This window comes from Oncorhynchus tshawytscha, linkage group LG04 (genome assembly GCF_018296145.1).
Source record: "Oncorhynchus tshawytscha isolate Ot180627B linkage group LG04, Otsh_v2.0, whole genome shotgun sequence".
Lineage (NCBI taxonomy): Eukaryota > Metazoa > Chordata > Actinopteri > Salmoniformes > Salmonidae > Oncorhynchus > Oncorhynchus tshawytscha.
Window position 1 is genome coordinate 18,992,767 of NC_056432.1, and position 23,430 is coordinate 19,016,196.

The 23,430-nt window shown below is 41.8% G+C and overlaps 1 protein-coding gene across 1 annotated transcript; it reads left to right on the top strand.

Moving 5' to 3' along the window:
- Positions 1-6,750: 6,750 nt before the first annotated feature.
- LOC112248180 (osteoclast-stimulating factor 1) lies at positions 6,751-23,177 on the top strand. Its single transcript, XM_024416996.2, has 10 exons — positions 6,751-6,920; positions 10,294-10,340; positions 10,436-10,486; positions 10,760-10,823; positions 12,171-12,224; positions 12,471-12,578; positions 12,767-12,816; positions 14,937-15,015; positions 15,345-15,443; positions 22,163-23,177. The coding sequence occupies exons 1-10, from the start codon at positions 6,887-6,889 to the stop codon at positions 22,219-22,221; spliced, it is 645 nt and encodes a 214-aa protein (XP_024272764.1). The 5' UTR covers positions 6,751-6,886; the 3' UTR covers positions 22,222-23,177.
- Positions 23,178-23,430: the final 253 nt, after the last annotated feature.

A 23,430-nucleotide genomic window follows, 5' to 3' on the forward strand; every position in this document is an offset into this window, starting at 1 on the left:
ATTACATGGCAAAGCTTAACATACGGGTATGTGAGCTTGTTACTTTACCAAAGTGAGGATTTCTGTCTGAAACCTGTTCAGGAAAAACTCCAGGATCTAGTCCTTTGCTTCTTGGATGTTAAAGTAGGAGACTGGAAGCATTTGACTTGTTGGGTGATTTATGTATTTATTTGGAGGATCTCCCCAGATCCATAGATGTCTGCAACTTCAACTGTTTACACAGGCAGTCTAATTCTGATCTTTTGACCAATTACTGGCAAAAGACATGATCTGATTGGTCAAAAGTCCAATTAGTGGAAAAATATCAGAATTGGGTTGCCTGTGTTAATGCAGCCTTAAAAGGATACTTCGGGGGTTTGGCAATGAATTGCTTTATTTACTTCCTCATAATCTCTCATGGTCAGATTCTGCAAGTGAAGTTACAAACGTGTGAGAATTTCTCTTCTGGGTAACCGAGATTAAGTTCCCCAGAGCCAGAAGAACTCATGGATTTTTGTATCTCTGTGTAACTAGCGTTAGTGCAATGACTAGAGGTCTTTGGTAACAGTTAGCATGCTATTACCATAGACTTGCGTTAACGCTAGTAAGGTTGGCTTCATGGCATTTATTACTATGGTCATTAAACACATGCTCCAGAACTTTGGCAACTAATATATCTTTTTTAAACCTCCCATTTTGGTCTGGATGTGTCAATATGTAGTTCATACATGCATAATCTATGAGCAGAATTACTGTTTTACCTCAATTAGCCACGAAATCCCTAGTTTGAAAGTGACTGTTTTATGGAACTGTGCAGCGCCATTTTCCCTAATATTTTTCCCATGTGGGCCAGCCCCATAGCAATTCGAGTTCCAACCAATGTGCTTCAGCCCCGTGCCATTTGAGTGAAAGCTAGAAAGATGCGCACACACAGCAGAGTGCGACAGAGAGCAATGACGTGGTGCACATATCTGCACATATGTGACGTAGTACACAATTTTATGGGACCACTTTTGGCTCGTGAGCGCTATATTCAGAACTACTGGCTAAAAACTATACAAAAGTGAAATCAAATCAGCGATCCAGAGTAAAAAATATAATATATAAATAGTAACACAAGAAGAATAAAATACACAAGAATGAAGCTACAGTATATACAGGGAGTACCAATACCAGATCAATGCCCTGGGGTACGAGGTAGACGTGTACATAAAGGCAGGGTAAAGTGACTAGGTATCAGAATAGATAATAACAATAACAATAATGAACAGAGTAGCAGCAGCATATGATGTGTGTGTGTGTGTGTGTGTGTGTGTGTGTGTGTGTGTGTGTGTGTGTGTGTGTGTGTGTGTGTGTGTGTGTGTGTGTGTGTGTGTGTGTGTGTGTGTGTGTGTGTGCGTGCATATCTAATGTATGTGAATGTGTGTGGGTTTTGTGAGTGTCAGTGTAGTGTGCATATAGTGTATATACAGTGCATTTGGAAAGTATTCAGACCCCTTGACTTTTTCCACATTTTGTTACATTACAGCCTTATTCTAAAAGGGTTGAAGTAGTTTCCCCCCCTCATCAATCTACACACAATACCCCATAATGAAAAAGCAAAAATCGGCTCGAAATGTGTATCATACACTGCTCAAAAAAATAAAGGGAACACTTAAACAACACAATGTAATTCCAAGTCAATCACACTTCTGTGAAATCAGACTGTCCACTTAGGAAGCAACACTGATTGACAATAAATTTCACATGCTGTTGTGCAAATGGAATAGACAACAGGTGGAAATTATAGGCAATTAGCAAGACACCCCCAATAAAGAAGTGGTTCTGCAGGTGGTGACCACAGACCAATTCTCAGTTCCTATGCTTCCTGGCTGATGTTTTGGTCACTTTTGAATGCTGGTGGTGCTTTCACTCTAGTGGTAGCATGAGACGGAGTCTACAACCCACACAAGTGGCTCAGGTAGTGCAGCTCATCCAGGATGGCACATCAATGCGAGCTGTGCCAAGAAGGTTTGCTGTGTCTGTCAGCGTAGTGTCCAGAGCATGGAGGCGCTACCAGGAGACAGGCCAGTACATCAGGAGACGTGGAGGAGGCTGTAGGAGGGCAACAACCCAGCAGCAGGACCGCTACCTCCGCCTTTGTGCAAGGAGGAGCAGGAGGAGCACTGCCAGAGCCCTGCAAAATGACCTCCAGCAGGCCACAAATGTTCATGTGTCTGCTCAAACGGTCAGAAACAGACTCCATGAGGGTGGTATGAGGGCCCGACGTCCACAGGTGGGGGTTGTGCTTACAGCCCAACACCGTGCAGGACGTTTGGCATTTGCCAGAGAAGACCAAGATTGGCAAATGCGCCCTGTGCTCTTCACAGATGAAAGCAGGTTCACACTGAGCACATGTGACAGACGTGACAGAGTCTGTAGACGCCGTGGAGAACGTTCTGCTGCCTGCAACATCCTCCAGCATGACCGGTTTGGTGGTGGGTCAGTCATGGTGTGGGGTGGCATTTCTTTGGGGGGCCGCACAGCCCTCCATGTGCCTGCCAGAGGTAGCCTGACTGCCATTAGGTACCGAGATGAGATCCTCAGACCCCTTGTGAGACCATATGCTGGTGCGGTTGACCCTGGGTTCCTCCTAATGCAAGACAATGCTAGACCTCATGTGGCTGGAGTGTGTCAGCAGTTCCTGCAAGAGGAAGACATTGATGCTATGGACTGGCCCGCCCGTTCCCCAGACCTGAATCCAATTGAGCACATCTGGGACATCATGTCTCGCTCCATCCACCAATGCCACGTTGCACCACAGACTGTCCAGGAGTTGGCGGATGCTTTAGTCCAGGTCTGGGAGGAGATCCCTCAGGAGACCATCCGCCACCTCATCAGGAGCATGCCCAGGCGTTGTAGGGAGGTCATACAGGCACTTGGAGGCCACACACACTACTGAGCCTCATTTTGACTTGTTTTAAGGACATTACATCAAAGCTGGATCAGCCTGTAGTGTGGTTTTCCACTTTAATTTTGAGTGTGACTCCAAATTCAGACCTCCATGGGTTGATAAATTTGATTTCCATTGATAATTTTTGTGTGATTTTGTTGTCAGCACATTCAGCTATGTAAAAAGTATTTCATAAGAATATTTCATTCATTCAGATCTAGGATGTGTTATTTTAGTGTTCCCTTTATTTTTTTGATCAGTGTATATACTGTATATATATGTATATATATATATAAAACTGAAATATCACATTTACATAAGTATACAGTCACTCAGTACTTTGTTTTAGCATCTTTGGCAGCAATTACAGCCTCAAGTCGTCTTGGGTATGACGCTACAAGCTTGGCACACCTGTATTTGGGGAGTTTCTTCCATTCTACTCTACAGATCCTCTCAAGCTCTGTCAGGTTGAATGGGGAGCGTCATTGCACAGCAATTTTCAGGGCTCTCCAGTGATGTTCGACCAGGTTCAAGGCCAGGCTCTAGCTGGGCCACTCAAGAACATTCAGAGACTTGTCCTGAAGCCACTCATGCACTCTCTTGGCTGTGTGCTTAGGGTTGTTTTCCTGTTGGAAGTTGAACCTTCTCCCCAGACTGAGGTCCTGTTCTCTCTAGAGCAGGTTTTCATCAAGGATCTCTGTGTACTTTGCTCCGTTCATCTTTCCCTCGAGCCGCTGAAAATCATCCCCACATCATCATGCTGCCACCACCACATTTCACTGTAGGGATGGTGCCAAGTTTCCTCCAGACGTGACGCTTGGCATTCAGGCCAAAAAATTCTGTCTTGGTTTCATGTGACCAGATAATCTTGTTTCTCATGGTCAGAGTCATTTAGGTGCCTTTTGGTAAACTTCAAGCGGGCTGTCATGTGCCTTTTACTGAGGAGTGGCTTCTGTATGGCCACTCTACCATAAAGGCCTGATTGGTGGTGTGCTGCAGAGATGGTTGTCCTTCTGGAAGGTTCTCCCACCTCCACAGAGGAACTCTGGATTGCTGTCAGAGTGACCATCGGGTTCTTGGTCACCTCCCTGACCAAGGCCCTTCTCCCAAGATTGCTCAGTTTGGCAGACAGCTCTAAGAAGAGGATTGGTGGTTCCAAACTTTTTCCATTTTAGAATGACGGAGGCCACTGTGTTCTTGGGAACCTTCAACGCTGCAGAAATGTTTTGGTACCCATCCCCAGATCTGTACCTCGACACAATCCTGTCTCGGAGCTCCATGAATAATTCCTTTGACCTCATGCTTTGGTTTTTGCTCTACCATGCACTGTCCTAATATAGACATGTGTTTGCTTTTCCAAATCATGTCCAATCAATTCAATTAACCACAGATGGACTCCAATCAAGTTGTAGAAACATCTAAAGGATGATCAATGGAAACAGGATGCACCTGAGCTTAATTTTGAGTCTCATGGCAAAGGGTCTGAATATTTATGTAAATATAGTATTTCTGTTTTTAATTTTTTATACATTTGCTAACATTTCTAAAGACTTGTTTTCGATTTGTCATAATGGGGTATTGTGTGTCGATTGACAATTTTTTATTTAATTTAATACATTTTAGAATAAGGCTGTAACGATACAAAATGTGGAAAAAGTAAAGTGGTCTGAATACTTTCCAAATGTAAATGTTATTTAACTAGGCAAGTCAGTTAAGAAAAAAATCTTATTTACAATGACGGCCTGTCCCGGCCAAACCCAGACAAAGCTTGGCAAATTGTGCGGTGCCCTATGGGACTCCCAATCACAGCCGAATGTGATACACGCTGGATTCGAACCAGGGACAGTAGTGACACCTCTTGCACTGAGGCAAACTTAGACCGCTGCGCCACTCGGCAGCCCAAATGCACTATACAACACGCACTCACGCACGCACGCACGCACGCACACACACACACACACACACACACACACATGTGTGTTGGGATGTATAGACGTTACGTGGATAGAATATTTTGTATATCTGTAGACCACATAGGATAGAATAGTATATATACAGCAATAGTTGAACAGGATGGCCTTTACTATAATGCAGTATATATATATATGAAATTAGGAAAACCGGTGTTCCATGTCTATATACATAGGGCAGCAGTGTTTTTATTTATTCATTTATTTATTTTACCTTTATTTAACCAGGTAGGCAAGTTGAGAACAAGTTCTCATTTACAATTGCGACCTGGCCAAGATAAAGCAAAGCAGTTCGACAGATACAACGACACAGAGTCACACATGGAGTAAAACAAACATACAGTCAATAATACAGTATAAAAAAGTCTATATACAATGTGAGCAAATGAGGTGAGAAGGGAGGTAAAGGCGAAAAAGGCCATGGTGGCAAAGTAAATACAATATAGCAAGTAAAACACTGGAATGGTAGTTTTGCAATGGAAGAATGTGCAAAGTAGAAATAAAAATAATGGGGTGCAAAGGAGCAAAATAAATAAATAAATACAAATTAAATACAGTTGGGAAAGAGGTAGTTGTTTGGGCTAAATTATAGGTGGGCTATGTACAGGTGCAGTAATCTGTGAGCTGCTCTGACAGTTGGTGCTTAAAGCTAGTGAGGGAGATAAGTGTTTCCAGTTTCAGAGATTTTTGTAGTTCGTTCCAGTCATTGGCAGCAGAGAACTGGAAGGAGAGGCGGCCAAAGAAAGAATTGGTTTTGGGGGTGACTAGAGAGATATACCTGCTGGAGCGTGTGCTACAGGTGGGAGATGCTATGGTGACCAGCGAGCTGAGATAAGGGGGACTTTACCTAGCAGGGTCTTGTAGATGACATGGAGCCAGTGGGTTTGGCGACGAGTATGAAGCGAGGGCCAGCCAACGAGAGCGTACAGGTCGCAATGGTGGGTAGTATATGGGGCTTTGGTGACAAAACGGATTGCACTGTGATAGACTGCATCCAATTTGTTGAGTAGGGTATTGGAGGCTATTTTGTAAATGACATCGCCAAAGTCGAGGATTGGTAGGATGGTCAGTTTTACAAGGGTATGTTTGGCAGCATGAGTGAAGGATGCTTTGTTGCGAAATAGGAAGCCAATTCTAGATTTAACTTTGGATTGGAGATGTTTGATATGGGTCTGGAAGGAGAGTTTACAGTCTAACCAGACACCTAAGTATTTGTAGTTGTCCACGTATTCTAAGTCAGAGCCGTCCAGAGTAGTGATGTTGGACAGGCGGGTAGGTGCAGGTAGCGATCGGTTGAAGAGCATGCATTTAGTTTTACTTGTATTTAAAAGCAATTGGAGGCCACGGAAGGAAAGTTGTATGGCATTGAAGCTTGCCTGGAGGGTTGTTAACACAGTGTCCAAAGAAGGGCCGGAAGTATACAGAATGGTGTCGTCTGCGTAGAGGTGGATCAGAGACTCACCAGCAGCAAGAGTGTGTTACAATAGCAATGGTTATAAAATGTACCGCAGAAATGGAACGTAAATCACAGAAAATATATGTTCTGGTGGCAGCTGCAGAGAAGTATTTGTGTATATGAGATCTGACTTCAAAAGAGTTACTGGATGTGTTGAGTGGCGGTGTCCAGTCCTCCCAGGCCGTTGGCATGGTGCAAGAGTAGACAGCGTCAAAGTAGTGGGAATGGGGTAGTGGGTTTTTAATTAGTGTAGGGTTAGATGGAATAGTGTTTTATTTATTTTTATTTTTTCCATTTTGTATCTCAAAGTATGATGAATTTATATTATAGTCCAGTTGGGGGCGGTAATGCTACATTTTGGATGCCAACCGCCGTTAAACTCCGAAGAAGAAGGACAAAGTATGGAGGCATGCGCGTTGCTAGTTTTCCGCCTAGCTGGTTCTGTCAGTACTTCCTCATTGGAAGTAAGAAACTGCCTATTTTATTTTTGGACAATAAGCAACGTTTTCAGAATAAGAGAAGGCGTAGCTACGGTTTAAAAGTCTGAAGATGTCCAAACCGCCTCCCAAGCCAGCCAAACCAGGTAAGTATTTTATGATAATTAACTAACATTAGATAACTAGTCTTCCGCCCCATCAAGCAAGTGAAACCTAAACACCTAGGGTGTGTTCGTAAATTCAATCTGGAGTGTGCTCTGGGCGTTCGTATATTCAGATCGTCTGTTCGTAAATTTAGAGCGTTTCGCTCGCGGAACGTACACTGACTGGACTCTGACGGAGGAGTAGGGTTGATCCGAGCGTTCTGACCTCACAGCGGAAGTCAAGCACGCAAGCTAACTGGCTAACGTTGGCTAGCTACTTCCAGACATATGAGAGAACACCTCACTGACAACTTTTCTCGTCCTAACTATCAGCGCTGGTTAGGCTGTTTTCATGTTATCCAGATCATTGGTGACTGTAACTGTTCTGCTGGCAACAATTTAATTACGCCTTTTCGCCGATGTTTACTGACACCTGACATTCAAGGGGTGTTGAGTGTTCGTAAATTCCACAGCTATTTTTCGCTCTGGCACATTCAGAGGAGTGTGTTCTGAAATCAGAGTAGATAGCCAGTGCGAATTTACCGACGAACCCCCTAGTGAGCGACCCAGCTAGTCAGCAAACGTTTGCTAGCAAATATGCTGGGCCAGTTCTCATTGAATAATTGGACATTTCAAATGTCAGTGTCTCTGCACTCTTATCGTGGTTGTTGTCGATCGTTATGTGCAAGTATGTGGCCGTGATGGTCTGAATTTACAAGCGAACTAATGTGACTTCCCCATTTCGAGTAGCTGACGAAATCTGGTTGCAGTGGCGGATTTATGTATGGGAGGAACTGGGTGCCTGCACCCCAAAAAAATCGGAATGGTGACATTTGCGAGATGGGTTTTCTATTGCTCATTTGCACATCACGTCAATGATATGTCACCGTGTGGGACTGTGGGTCAATTAACCTTGGAGTGGGCGCCCTGATTCTAGTTTGTGAGTTAGGCAGGCTATTGGCTATACTAATGCAATTATGTGTGCAATTTAGTTTGTTTTCTTGTTTGAAGTGTAATAGTGTAATAATCAGGTTCTCTTTAAGTGTGTTATTCAATTTGTGCAATTTAGTTTTGTGTGTTTTTGTTAACAATAGTGTAATAATTCAATTCTCTTTTTTATTTGTATCTATACTACAACCTGTTTCTATTAGTCTTTGTTACTACTTTTTGATATTTCTGAGTTATTTTTGTGTATATTTTTATATTTGTATAGTTTAAAATGTTATTTATTTGTGGTGTTCCAAATGTCTGAATAAAAATTAGTTGGTGCAGAATGGTGCTATTCCATTTATTTTTATTTTGTAACTTTTTGTAATATTTTACTTTTAGTTTATTTAGTAAATATATTCTTAACTCTTTCCTGAACTGCACTGTTGGTTAAGGGCTTGTAAGTAAGCATTTCACCATAAGGTCTACACATATTGTATTCAGCGCATGCTCCACTCTCATGAAAAGCAAGAGCAGCAGCATCAATTATACGATTTCTCTCTCTTTCTCTACTGCAGCAGTTGCGTTCGGGAAATGCACGGGACCTTCTGGACAAGTTAATTAAAATTGCACATACCCGAGACAATTATATTAGATCCAACTGAGATCTTTGACATGATTTAGAATTCTAGATCTGGACCCACTCAGGTCCTGGATCGGGTATTCGGGTACAGGTGGATCCATAAAGACCTCTAGCTAAGAGTAGTGCGGGTGAGCTTGTCAGTACAGGCCCCAGAGTTTTCACAGAGGCAGGATGGGGCATGTAGGACCACAGTCACAGAACAGAGCAGGGTTTGTCTATTAACTAAACTGCACTGACTCACTGGAACACTGGAGTAGTATGTGGCCATGTATGTGTATGTAAAGAGAGGAAATCTCAAGGTTTGCATACCCTAGTGTTTTCAAGTAGCCAACTGATTCCCATTCACAGCCTTTTTTTGTGTTTTCTTATTGGACAAGTAGACCTACAGGTATCGAGCCCCTCCCTGTAACACCCAGTTTTGTGCCTAATGTACACAACCCTGGTTTCTCTGGGCCTATGAACTAGTTTAGCTTTCTCTCAACACCACTCTGGTCACATTCAACCCCTGGGATTGAGTCAGGCAGTACAGTATTTCTTCAGAGGCCCTCCGATCTTGTAGCCTTGGGTGTATGGACGAGGGCCAATGTCTGTTCACTGAGGATGGATCTGATAGAACATCTGTTGTTGAATAATGACATTTTCTGTAGTTAGAAACCGATAAGATTAGCATTCCTGCAACATTATTTTGATGAAATTTGATCTGAGAAATTTAGCTAATTGTTTACTTGCTTTATATTTAAATACTATTATTGGCATAGCTCATCCATATAAATACTGTGCATACCTTTAAAAAAATGTCATACTGGACTCTGACATTGCTTGTTAATTTATTATTATTATTATTTATTTTTTTTGTGTGATTTATTTGTGTATTAGTGTTGTACTGTTATTTACTGCACTGCTGGAGCTACATTGAACAAAATATAAATGCTACATGTGAAGTGTAGGTCCCATGTTTCATGAGCTGAAATAAAATTACCAAGAAATGTTCTATGCACAAAAAGATTATTTCTTGAATTTTGTGCCCAAATTAGTTTATATCCCTGTTAGTGAGCATTTCTCATTTGCCAACATAATCCATCCACCTGACAGGTGTTCCTTGGCCTGCATACTCACTAGATGTCACCCATTGAGCATGTTTGGGATGCTCTGGGTCAACGTGTAAGACATTGTGTTCCAGTTCATGCCAATATCCAGCAACTATGCACAGCTATTGAAGAGGAGTGGGACAACATTCCGCAGGCCACAATCAACAGCCTGATCAACTCTATGCAAAGGAGAGGTCTTGCTGCATGTGGCAAATGGTGGTCACACCCAGATGCTGACTGGTTTTCTGATCCACGGCCCTACTTTTCTTTTCAAGTATCTGTGACCAACCAATGCATATCCGTATTCCCAGTGATGTGCTTATCCATACGTTAGGGCCTAATGTTTAAGGCAGCCTTCCACACCTCTGATTCAGAGGGGTTGGGTTAAATGCAGAAGACATTTCAGTTGAATGCATTTTTGTACAACTGACTATGTATCCCCCTTTCCCTTTCATTCATTTATTTCAATTGACTTTCCTTATGAACTGTAACTGTAAAATCTTTGAAATTGTTGCATGTTGCGTTTTAATATTTTTGTTCAGTGTAGAAACAAACATGTGTATGCAACAAACTTTTTAATTTGATTGAATGTTTGTGATAGTCTGGTCCCAGGGTTCATTTTGTGCTGTATAGCCAACAATGAACAGGCAACGTTTGATGCACTGCACAGTTATATACATTCACACTAATGCCCGTTTCCCTTTCTGTTCTCTCATAGGCCAGGTCAAGGTGTTCCGAGCCATGTTCACCTTTGACCCTCGAACAGTGAGTGTTTCTTGTCCTATAGGTTGGTCTCGTCCCTCCACTCCACCTCACACCAATCCAAATTAAAGTTGGTGTTTTGATTTTTTTCTTTTCAGCCAGATGAGCTCTACTTTGAAGAAGGAGACATCTTGTATATCTCTGATACGGTCAGTTACTGTTAACATCCCTTTCCCTCCTCTTGTCCACTTTTCTCCCTAGTCCCTAGTATAATTTCTTCTTTCTGTCTCTGTTGCCCTCTCTCTGTTTTGTTCTGTTTCTGTTTTTTTTTTTTACTCTTCATCCATCTCCCAATTTCTCTCTTGTCTTTCCCGTATCCTGTTCTTTTTTCTTTCGCTCTGTCGGTCTTTTCTCTCACCTCAGAGATACTTGCTGCAATAATTCATTTCCACTGGCTCTCGCTGCCTGTCTATCATCCTTAGAGTGACAGCAATTGGTGGAAGGGGACCTGTAGGGGAAGGAATGGCCTCATCCCAAGCAATTATGGTGAGTAACTTAACCATAACACTCCATGTGATGATATTAAAAGTGGCATGCAGGGATTGACATTTAAGGGTTACCCTATTGCCTGAGGTAAGTGGCCTGCACAGTCACGCAAGTTGAGCCTGCTCTGTGGCTTCCCAATAGGGCAAGTGATATATACCTGTGTGGGAGAAAAATTGCCAGTGCTACTTTAACTTTTAATCTCTCGGACAACCAAAAAAAGTATTCATGATCTCCAGCACCACTCCAACATCAACATATGTGAAAATGGCGCTTTACTATATATTAAACTCAGCAAAAAAAATAAACCTCCCTTTTTCAGGACCCTGTCTTTCAAAGATAATTAGTAAAAATCCAAAACTTCACAGATCTATATTGTAAAGGGTTTAAACATTGTTTCCCATACTTGTTCAATGAACCATAAACAAGTAATGAACATGCACCTGTGGAACGGTCGTTAAGACACTAACAGCTTACAGATGGTAGGCAATTAAGGTCACAGTTGTGAAAATTTAGGACACTAAGGAGGCCTTTCTACTGACTCTGAAAAACACCAAAAGAAAGATGCCCAGGGTCCCTGCTCATCTGCGTGAACGTGCCTTAGGGATGCTGCAAAGGGGCATGACAGGAATGTCAGTGTTCTGCCATGGCCAGCGAAGAGCCCGGATCTCAATCCCATTGAGCACGTCTGGGACCTGTTGGATCTGAGGGTGAGGGCTAGGGCCATTCCCCCCCAGAAATGTCTGTGAATTTGCAGGTGCCTTGGTGGAAGAGTAGGGTAACATCTCACAGCAAGAACTGGCAAATCTGGTGCATTCCATGATGAGGAGAGCGCTGCAATACTTAATGCAGCTGGTGGCCACACCAGGTACTGACTGACTTGATTTTGGCCCCCGCTTTGTTCAGGGACACATTATTCCATTTCTGTTTAGTTACATGTCTGTGGAACTTGTTTAGTTTGTCTGTTGTTGAATCTTATGTTCATACAACTATTTACACATGTTAAGTTTGCTGAAAATAAACGCAGTTGACAGTGAGGACGTTTCTTTTTTTGCTGAGTTTAGTAAAAGAAGTGTTTCCAATGACATCAGCCAATTAGAAGGCAATGTCTACTCAATATTGGTCAAAATCACCCGATACACACACTTATCTTCATCTGTAATTTTTACTACAAAACATAGAAATGCACAATTTTCTCATACTGTATGTTGGTGGTGCTGGAGATGATAAATATGAAGTTGAAAAATTGTGAAGTTTCTCTTTTAATAGCTCCATCTCCTTACTAAGGCTTTCATAGAAGCATGGTGCTCTGTTGAAATCCCATTCTGCTCTGACTTCCTCAACCTACAGTGGCCGAGCAGGCGGAGTCCATTGACAACCCAATGCATGAAGCAGCTAAACGAGGTGAGGGACCAAAAGAAGCCAAGCTGCGTTCCTCACTCTTCCCCATGCACTGCACCACCAATGATCTTAAACTATGGAATCGTCCTATAACAAACTATAAATTTTTCTTCATATTGATTGTTTGTTTGCTCTACACTTTCTGTAACCTGTATGAATATGAATGGTATACTCTACCTTTGGGGGGGAGCGGGGGGGTGGTGTGTGTGTGTGTGTGTGTTTGCATTATTGCTTGTTTGTGTGACGCAGGGAATCTGAGTTGGCTGAGGGAGTGTCTGGAGAACAAAGTGGGAATTAATGGACTGGACAAAGCTGGGAATACTGCCCTCTACTGGGGATGTCATGGAGGACACAAAGGTAACAGATCATCTACGACACACATACCACTACTCTCATTGACTGTATACAGAATGTACAGACACGTGCCTCAACGAAATCACACACTCAGCTTTTTTCTTGAATGACAGGGCAAATGCATGTCAGCCCACACACACACACACTGCAGTAAGATGTATGTCAATGTTGTGTTGTCATTTTTGTGATAGATGTGGTGGAGATCTTGCTGGGGCAGTCTAACGTGGAGTTGAACCAGCAGGTGAGAAGAACAGTTTAACATTTTGTAAAAGGCTGTTTCATTTGAGTTATTTAGCAGACGTTCTTATCCAGAATGACTCACAGGAGCAATTAAGGTTACGTACCTAGCTCAATGTCATAACAACTTTTTTTTTCTTCACCTAGTCTGCTCGGGTATTCCAAACAGCAACTTTTCAAATCAAATTCTATTGGTCACATACACATGGTTAGCAGATGTTAATGCGAGTGTAGCGAAATGTTTGTGCTTCTATTTCCAACCATGCAGTAATATCTAACAATTTCACAACTACCTTTTACACACAAGTGTAAAGGAATGAATAAGAATATGTACACATAAATATATTGCTGAGCGATGGCCGAACAGCATAGGCAAGATGCAGTAGATGGTATAGAGTACAGTATATACATATGAGATGAGTAATGTAGGGTATGTAAACATTATATAAAGTGGCTAGTGATACATTTATTACATCTAATTTTTAATTATTAAAGTGGCTAGAGATTTGAGTCAGTATGTTGGCAGCAGCAACTCGATGTTAGTGATTAACAGTCTGATGGCCTTGAGATAGAAGCTCTCTCTCGGTCCCAGCTTTGATGCACCTGTACTGACCTCGCCTTCTGGATGATAGCGGGGTGAACAGGCAGTGGCTCGGGTGGTTGTTGTCCTTGATGATCTTTATGGCTTTATGGTTCGTTTTTGGTTTCTGGCCCAATGCTCTTATCTGCTTGGCTACCTGCCGGCCAACATTGATAGTGTTTTTAAAGCCTGATTGGTTGTATGCAATTGATAGCATATTTAGTCTAAATGCGCTAGGCTCTATTTAGGCTCTGAAAGGAATAATCCACTCAACCTAAAATTCCTACAATTTACATTGTTAAATAATGCAAATGTGTGAGAACAATATGTTGTGAAAAATGTTTGCATTTTGTCGTTATAATAAATTAGGAAGTTGTTGTGGAAATCTGTGGCGCTCAAGTTGACTACAAACCCCACAATACAATGCTCTTTTGAGCAAGGCTAGGTGGCTGGCTAGCTAGCTAGGTAGCTAGTTAAACTTAGCTACATACTATACTGCGAAAGTCGATATCAGCATTTGAAGTAATTAGGTAGTTGGAAAGGCCCTGAAACAAACTGCACTATCAATTTAGGAGGTAGCCTACAATGACACCATGTTCAACCCGGTTGAGATCGCATTTCTAGGTCAAAGCTGTGTGAGTCGGGTTGATATGGCAACGGGCAAGGGCATTGCAAGCAGGGTGACGAGAGAAGAGAAACTCTTTTGCGCCATGCTAGTTGAAAAAACAAAGGATATTAATCTGACAGAACACTGAGGACATTTGAACAAAATATATACTTTGTCATGATTACATGGACAGATGGATGTGTTCTAGACAAGTATGCCCTGTATTGGCTTATTTGGCGATCTGGAGTGCAGGTAATTGTTTTAAAAGCATTAGTTTATCTCTAGTGACAAGAACATTATCATGATGAAGTATCACGTCACATTTAAATCTAGGACTAGATTAAAGTTCAGAACTAAACTTAGTGTTTCTTTTTTTTTTTGCTTTTGTATTTCCATCCCTTTTTTCTCCCCAATTTCGTACGGACTTGGGAGAGGCGAAAGTCGAGAGCCATGCGCCCTTGAAACACAACCCAACCAAGCTGCTCTGCTTCTTGACACAATGCCCATTTAGCCAAGAAGCCAGCCGCACCAATGTGTCGGAGGAAACACAGTACACCTGGCAACCGTGTCAGCGTGCACTGTGCCCGGCACGCCACAGGAGTCGCTAGTGCGCATTGGGACAAGGATACCCCTGCCGGCCAAACCCTCCCCTAACCCGGAAGACGCTGGGCCAATTGTGCGCCGCCCCATGGGTCTCCCGGTCGCGGCCGGCTGCGACAGAGCCTGGACTCGAACCCAGAATCTCTAGGTGGCACAACAAGCACTGCGATGCAGTGCCTTTAGGCCACTGTGCCACTTAGGAGGCCCCTTTTTTAAAAAAGTGTTTCAATGGAGATTCTCTATTGAGCAATCATTTTATGTCCATATATGATGAGAATTATGCTACGATGTGGGTATGGTCTTTGATTAACATGTGGGCTGTTTTGTTCTCCTGCAGAATAAACTGGGAGACACTGCATTGCATGCTGCCGCCTGGAAGGGATACTCGGACATAGTAGAGATGTTACTGAATAAGAGTGAGTCCATCTTTCTGTTTCAAGTTACCTTTTTTTTGTGCTCTAACCAGTTTAATTTCCTATCTCTGTGTGTATGAGCCAGGGTTGGGGTAAATTCACATAGAAGTCGGTCAATTCAGGAAATTTTATGAATTTTAAATATTAAAATGACACGCATACCTTTTCAATTGATTGACTTTTCAAATAATTGTAGCATTTTTTTTTTTTTGTTTACTTCCGGAATTGACTGACTTCCATTTCAAATTGACCACAACCCTGGTATGAGCATGTCTGGTTATTTGTGTGTTTCTCATCTTTTATCTTTGTTTATTTCTGTCTTTGTGTTTCAGATGCCAGGATGGATATTAAGAACAATGAGAAGAAGCTGGCTCTGGAGATGGCCACCAATGCCCAGTGCGCCTCTCTCATTAAGAGGAAACAAGGAGGCAGTGAGTCATTTAGGCCAGAAGATGGAAGCTTTACGCAATCTTTGGTCGGTTTCCCAGACACAGACAAAAGCCCTAGTCCCATAACTCAAATGCACTTTCAATGGAGAATCTCTATTGCACATGCTTCTTAGTCCAGGACCAGGCATAATCTGTTTCCGGAAAACTGACCCTTATTTTCACAGTCGACTGATCAAGTTTATTGACTGTTAAACTTGTTATGGCTGCAATCCCACTAACGGGAGAAATGTCATCAACAACCGCTTAATTGCATAGCGCTACATACAATAAATATTACTAAAAATATTTATATTCATGAAATCACAAGTGCAATATAGGAAAACACAGCTTAGCCTTTTGTTAATCCACCTGTCGTCAGATTTTGAAATTATGCTTTACAGCGAAAGCAATCCAAGCATTTGTGTAAGTTTATCGATCGAACAACAAAACATTAAGTACACTTAGCATCAGGTAGCTTGGTCACGAATATCAGAAAAGCAAATCAAATTAATCGTTTACCTTTGATCTTCGGATGTTTTCACTCACGAGACTCCCAGTTACACAACAAATGTTCCTTTTGTTTCATAAAGATTATTTTTATATCCAAAATACATCTGTTTGTTTGGCGCGTTATGTTCAGAAATCCACAGGAAAGAGCGGTCACGACAACGCAGACAAAAATTCCAAATAGTTTTCATAATGTCCACAGAAACATGTCAAACGTTTTTTATAATCAATCCTCAGGTTGTTTTTAAAATATCTAATCGATAATATATCAACCGCAAATTTCTTTCACAGTAGGAAAGGGAAAAGCAATACCTATCCAAACTCTGTTGCGCGAGCAAAACTCATGTGACCAGTTGACGCGATGTTATCTTTCTGGCTCATTTTTCAAAATAAAAGCCTGAAACTATGTCTGAAGACTGACACCTTGAGGAAGCGATAGGAAAAGGAATCTGGTTCATATCCCTTTAAATCCAGCAAAGGGAGGCTATGGAACATGGAGTTTTCAAAATAGAAGCCACTTCCTGTTTTGATTTTCCTTAGGGTTTCGCCTGCAATATCAGTTCTGTTATACTCACAGACAATATTTTGACAGTTTTGGAAACTTTAGAGTGTTTTCTATCCAATACTAATAATAATATGCATATATTAGCGACTGAGGAGCTGGCCGTTTACAATGGGCACATTTTCATCCAAGCTACTCAATACGGCCCCTGCAGCCATAAAAAGTTAATAAGCATTTCTCATTTAGACAATTTTGTATATACAATACCAGTCAAAAGATTTGACACACCTACTCATTCAAGGGTTTTAATTTATTTGTACTTTTTTCCACGTTGTTGAATAATAGTGAAGACCTCAAAATTATAAAATAACACACATGGAATCATGTAGTAACCAAAAAGTGTTAAACAAATCAAAATATATTTGAGATGCTTCAAAGTAGCCACTCTTTGCCTTGATGACAGCTTTGCACACTCTTGGCATTCTCTCAACCAGCTTCACCAGGAATGCTTTTCCAACAGTCTTGAAGGAGTTCCAACATATGCTGAGCATTTGTTGGCTACTTTTCCTTCACTCTCTGTGGTCCATCTAATCCCAAATCATCTCAAAATCATTGGGTTATTGTAGAGGCCAGGTCATCTGATCCAGCACTCCATCACTCTCCTTCTTGGTCAAATAGCCCTTACACAGCCTGGAGTTGTTGTGTCATTGTCCTGTTGAAAACGAATGATAGTCCCACTCAGCGCAAACCAGATGGGATGGTGTATCGCTGCAGAATGCTGTGGTAGCCATGCTGGATAAGTGTGCCTTGAATTCTAAATAAATCAGACAGTGTCACCAGCAAAGCTCCATCACACCACCTCCATTCTTCATGGTGGGAACCACTGTTGTGATGTTGTATTGATTGATGTGACGACTGCTTTTCATCAAATGATTAACTGTTTATAATTAAATTAAATCGGGTAATTATTTAACTCAGTAACCTGGGGCATCATGGGATAGTTTGGCTTTGAGTTTCTATTTCCCAAATCAACTCTATCAGAATATCGATTTTACAACAGTCGCTAATTCATTTCCTCTGTCTCATTCTGATCGTCACATAATCCATCAATCTGCACCAACCCGAGTCCCACTAAATAAGTTCGTACCACACCAACTGAGATGATTATTAATTTACTAGAAGCTAAAATGATACACATACACACACAGTCTAGACTATTGATTAGAACTTAGTACAATGAACAGGTCCCTAGTGGGCCAACACAATATGAGTTACACAAAATGGGGATTTCAAAAGAGAAAGAAAAGCAAACTTGGGTACATTTTGTAAACTTAGTTTATTTTAAACCTAACCTTCCCCCGAACTGCTGCTCTTATGGGTCAGAATATAATGATGTAATTACGTGTCGAAGGTCTCCGATGGGGTGTCTCTTTGGACCAGGTTTGCCTTCTCCTCTGACGGCACATCTTTGGTTACCGGGTGTACGAGGTCCTCACGATGTCAGTGTCCCTCGTCTTAGTGATCCGTTTCCTCGCCCTTGTTCTGAAAGAGGGGTTTTCTGAGGACAGCTAATCAGCCATATAGGTGGTTCCAGCGTGGGAATGAAAGCAGTGTAGACACACAATTCCTTGGAGACAATAGCCGGGTGGTGCTGCTTGAATTCACCCTCTTAGACACAGCTACTCATCCGTAGCATAGATTGTTAAAAGGTTCCTTTGTCTTCAACCTCGTGTTGCGTTTTGGGGTTACAACTAATTGGACCCTGGCTGCAGCTCGTGGTCACCTAGTCATAATTCTTAACTCACATGTTTTATACCCTTTGGTCAGAAATGGGCATTTCCACCTTTTTAGGGCAAGTTTTCTGGGCATAACTTGTTAGGAGGCAAGGTCTGGATTTTACTCCGATCCAATTTAGACAACTAACTTCACATTTCATCTTTACAAAAACATTCACTTTGATCTGGACATTTTCCACACAATGTACATATTGTGAAAACACTTCAAGTTATATATTTTTCGTTATAACGTCGTCACTTAACTTTTAATAACATAACAAAAACGACATTCATTTTCATATTCCATCTATCGTCATTACTACTATTTTGGCTGACGAAACATAGTCCCAAAGTCTATTTATTGCATGTTTCTGTTCTGTAGGTTCTCCATAGGCCCATCATACATTCCATTCCTCCACAGTGTGAGGACAAAGGGATTTTGTCTGCTGCCTTAAGATTTAAAATGGGCATGAGGTGTTAAAAAAACAAAACACCTCCATACTTCTCGATCTCTCCCCCTCTGGTGGGTGAGAGATATGTCTCTTGTAGGAGTGTGGTCCACGGTAACCTGACCTGAACAGGCCAGTCATGACACCACACATGCGGAGATCATCTGTTTACCAACTCTGCATCTCATAGAGACACAGCGGTTGGAACCGAAAATCTCAAATTTGGACTCATCAGACCTAAGGACAGATTTCCACCGGTCTAATGTCCATTGATTGTGTTTCCTGTCCCAAGAAAGTCTCCTTCTTATTGGTGTCCTTTAGTAGTGGTTTCTTTGCAGCAATTTGACCACGAAGGCCTGATTCCCACAGTCACCTCTGAACAGCTGATGTTGAGATGTCTGTTACTTGAACTCTGAAGCATTTATTTGGGCTGCAATTTCTGAGGTTGGTAACTCTTAACTTATCCTCTGCAGCAGAGGTAACTCTGGGTCTTCATTTCCTGTGGCGGTCCTCATGAGCGCCAGTTTCATCATAGTGCTTGATGGTTTTTACGACTGAAACTTTCAAAGCTCTTGAAATGTTCTTGATTGACTGACCTTCATGTCTTAAAGTAATGATGGACTGTCGTTTCTCTCTGTTTATTTGTGCTATTCTTGCCATAATATGGACTTGGTCTTTTACCAAACTGGGCTATCTTCTGTATACTACCCCTACCTTGTAACAACACAACTGATTGGCTTAAATGCATTAAGGAAAGAAATTCCACAAATGAACTTTTAACACACGGCACACCTGTTAATTGAAATGCATTCCATAACTCATGAAGCTGGTTGAGAAAATGCCACGAGTGTGCAAAGCTATCATCCAGGCAAAGGGTGGTTACTTTGAAGAATCTCAAATATACACTTTTTTGGTTACCACATGTTTCCATATGTATTATTTCATAGTTTAGATGTATTCACTAAATCAAATGTATTTATATAGCCCTTCGTACATCAGCTGATATCTTAAAGTGCTGTACTGAAACCCAGCCTAAAACCCCAAACAGCAAGCAATGCAGGTGTAGAAGCACGGTGGCTAGGAAAAACTCCCTAGAAAGGCCAAAACCTAGGAAGAAACCTAGAGAGGAACCAGGCTATGTGGGGTGGCCAGTCCTCTTCTGGCTGTGCCGGGTGGAGATTATAACAGAACATGGCCAAGATGTTAAAATTTTCATAAATGACCAGCATGGTCAAATAATAATCACAGTAGTTGTTGAGGGTGCAGCAAGTCAGCACCTCAGGAGTAAATGTCAGCTGGCTTTTCATAGCCGATCATTAAGAGTGTCTCTCTAGAGAGTTGAAAACAGCAGGTCTGGGACAGGTAGCACATTCAGTGAACAGGTCAGGATTCCATAGCCGCAGGCAGAACAGTTGAAACTGGAGCAGCAGCACGGCCAGGTGGACTGGGGACAGCAAGGAGTCATCATGCCAGGTAGTCCTGAGGCATGGTCCTAGGACTCAGGTCCTCCGAGAGAGGAAGAGAGAATTAGAGAGAGCATACTTAAATTCATTATTATTCTACAATGTAAAAAAGAAAAACCCTTGAATGAGTAGGTGTGTCAACTTTTGACTGGTACTGTACATGCATACGGGGCATTCAGAAAGTATTCAGACCCCCTGACTTTTTCCACATTTAAGTTACAGCCTTATTCTAAAATTGATAAATTGTTTTTTCCCCTCAATCTACACATACCCCACAATGACAAAGCAAAAACATTGTTTTTACATTTACATAAGTGTTCAGACCTTTTGCTCAGTACTTTGTTGAAGTACTTTTGGCAGAAATTACAGCCTCTAGTCTTATTTTATTTGACCTTTATATTTAACTAGGCAAGTCCTTTAAGAACAAATTCTTATTTACAATGACTGTCTATGAACAGTGGGTTAACTTTCTTGTTCAGGGGCAGAACGACGGATCTTTTTACCTTGTCAGCTCTGGGATTCGATCTAGCAACCTTTTGGTTACTGGCCCAACACTAGGCTTACTTGCCACCCCACAGTCTTGGGTATGACGCTACAAGCTTGGAGTTTCTCCTATTCTCTGCTCTGACAGGTTGGATGGGGAGTGTCGCTGCACAGCTATTTTCAGGTCTCTCCAGAGATGGCTGGGCCACTCAAGAAAATTCAGAGACTTGTCCCAAAGCCACTCCCGCGTTGTCTTGGCTGTGTGTTTAGGGTCGTTGTTCTGTTGGAAGGTGAACCTTTGCCCCAGTCAGGTCCTGAGGGCTGGAGTAGGTTTTCATCAAGGATCTCTTTACTTTGCTCCGTTCATCTTCCTCTCGATCCTGACTAGTCTCCCAGTCCCTGCTGCTGAAAACCATCCTAACACCATGATGCTGCCACCATCATGCTTCACCGTAGGGATGATGCCAAGTTTCCTCCATATGTGACGTTTGGCATTCATGCCAAAGAGTTCAATCTTGGTTTCATCAGAACAGAGAATTGTTTCTCATGGTCTGAGAGTGCCAAAAGGCACCTAATGCAAACTCCAAGCAGACTATCATGTGCCTTTTACTAAGGAGTGGCTTCTGGTCGGGCCACTCTACCATAAAGGCTTGATTGGTGGCGTGCTGCAGAGATGGTTGTCCTTCTGGAAGGTTCTCTGATCTCCACAGAGGAGCTCTGGAGCTCTGTCAGAGTGACCATTGTCACCATTTCACCTCTCTGACCAAGGCCCTTCTCCCGATTGCTCAGTTTGGCCGGGCGGCCATCTCTAGGAAGAGTTGATGGTTCCAAACTTCTTTTCATTTAATAATGACTGAGCCCACTGTGTTTTTGGGGACCTTCAGTGCTGCAGACATGTTCTTTCCACCAAACTGTGCCCTGAAACAAGCCTGTCTCGGAGCTGTATGGACAATTCCTTCAAACTTATGGCTTGTTTTTTTTTTTGGTTTTGTTTTTTTGGTCTGACATGTACTGTCAACTGTGGGACCTTACATAGACAGGTGTGTGCCTTTCCAAATCATGTCCAATCAATTGAATTTACTGCAGGTGGACTCAAATCAAGTTATAGAAACATCTCAAGGATGATCAATGGAAACAGGATGCACCTGAGCTCAATTGTCTCATAGCAAATGGTCTGAATACTTATGCAAATAAGGTATTTGTTTTATTAGCAAACATTTCTAAACCTGTTTTCGCTTAGTCATTGTGGGGCATTGTGTGTAGATTGATGAGGAAAATGCTTTATTTAATTTTAGAATAAGGCAGTAACAAAATGTGGAGAAAGGGTCTGAATACTTTCCAAATACACTGTATTTCAGTAACACTACTAAGAATGCAAGATGCCAAAGCGAGGAACCCCCAATAAAGAACTGTCCAGTCCACACTGGAACATAGTTGTACTTTGGGGTCATGAGAGGAAATGTTTTAATTCCATTAAATGTAATTGAATCTCTTGGAAGTGTTACTGGTCTCAGCTCTTCCTTCCTATTTTGTTTTATTACAGATATCACACGTACACACAGCAATGCTGATGAGTACCTTGACGATGAAGACTCTGACTGATTGCCATCTTTGGAGTGGGCTGTCTCATGGGGTTTGGGGGTTGCAGTGTGTGGGACATAAATAGCTTGGTGGGGGGGATAGATTCCAATTTGTACACCTTTTATCCTAACATCTGTTCATAGAATGGTAAACAAAAGTAATATATTTCATAATGTGATGGGAACATGGAATTTTTAAAACCTTAGGGCCTTGGTGAGGCGATGGGGTCGAAGGGAGAGACCGACGTTGTCTTTATAATTTAGACGATCGAGGGTTCCACTTGCTGCATCTCCGGGTGAGTCTGTGATTGCTAACATCAGAGAGGTTGAAACCGAGAGCTGGACCAATAAGCCTCTCTCACATTAAAGGTGGTCTGAACTTACATCGCAGGTGTGGCAGGAAGTGACCACGGTGAGTCTCTGGGTTTATTTATCTCTGGCGCTAGTAAACAATGGCTCACACGATACTGGAATTAGGCTATTGACATACTTTCCTCTGCTTTGTTTGTTTACACTTAACGTCATGCTGAAAGTAACTTAATGGAGTCGTAATGCATATGGAATAATGGTCTGTCAATGCATTTTCTGCATTGTCAAATGTCAACAATCATGCCATCACTCATGGAATATGGTAATATTAGGTGTGCTGTTCAAAACATTTCCTTCAACATATATCTTCTCTTCCCTGGGCATTTGGAAAGTGCCACTGCATTTTCTCGATTTCCTTTCTATTCCTCTTCATTTGTTGTTGTTCGTCACCGACCGCTGCGCCATTGTTAAAAGATAAGTCTCTAAAAGTGCCTAATGAAGCCGTAAAGATTGAGTTTGTCTACAGATATTCATGTGATTGCAAGTGTATGTGAATGAGTCACCTGATCGGATGTCTTTCATAAAGATGTTTTCATCATTGTTGATTTTATTTTTGTCTAACTGCTTTGTCTGTCCTGTCAAAACTATGCAATAAAAACGTTTATCTAATAATTTTGTATATAGAATATTATTTTGGAAACTGACATGTTTGTTCATTGAACCCCCTTTTTTTATTTTGGTTATTGGGCCACCTGCTTGCCATTTGTTATCACCACTTAGAACCAAATTCAAATCAAATTTTATTTGTCACATACACATGGTTAGCAGATGTTAATGCAGATGTTAATGCGAGTGTGGCGAAATGCTTGTGCTTCTAGTTTCCGACAATGCAGTAATAACCAAGGAGTAATCTAACCTAACA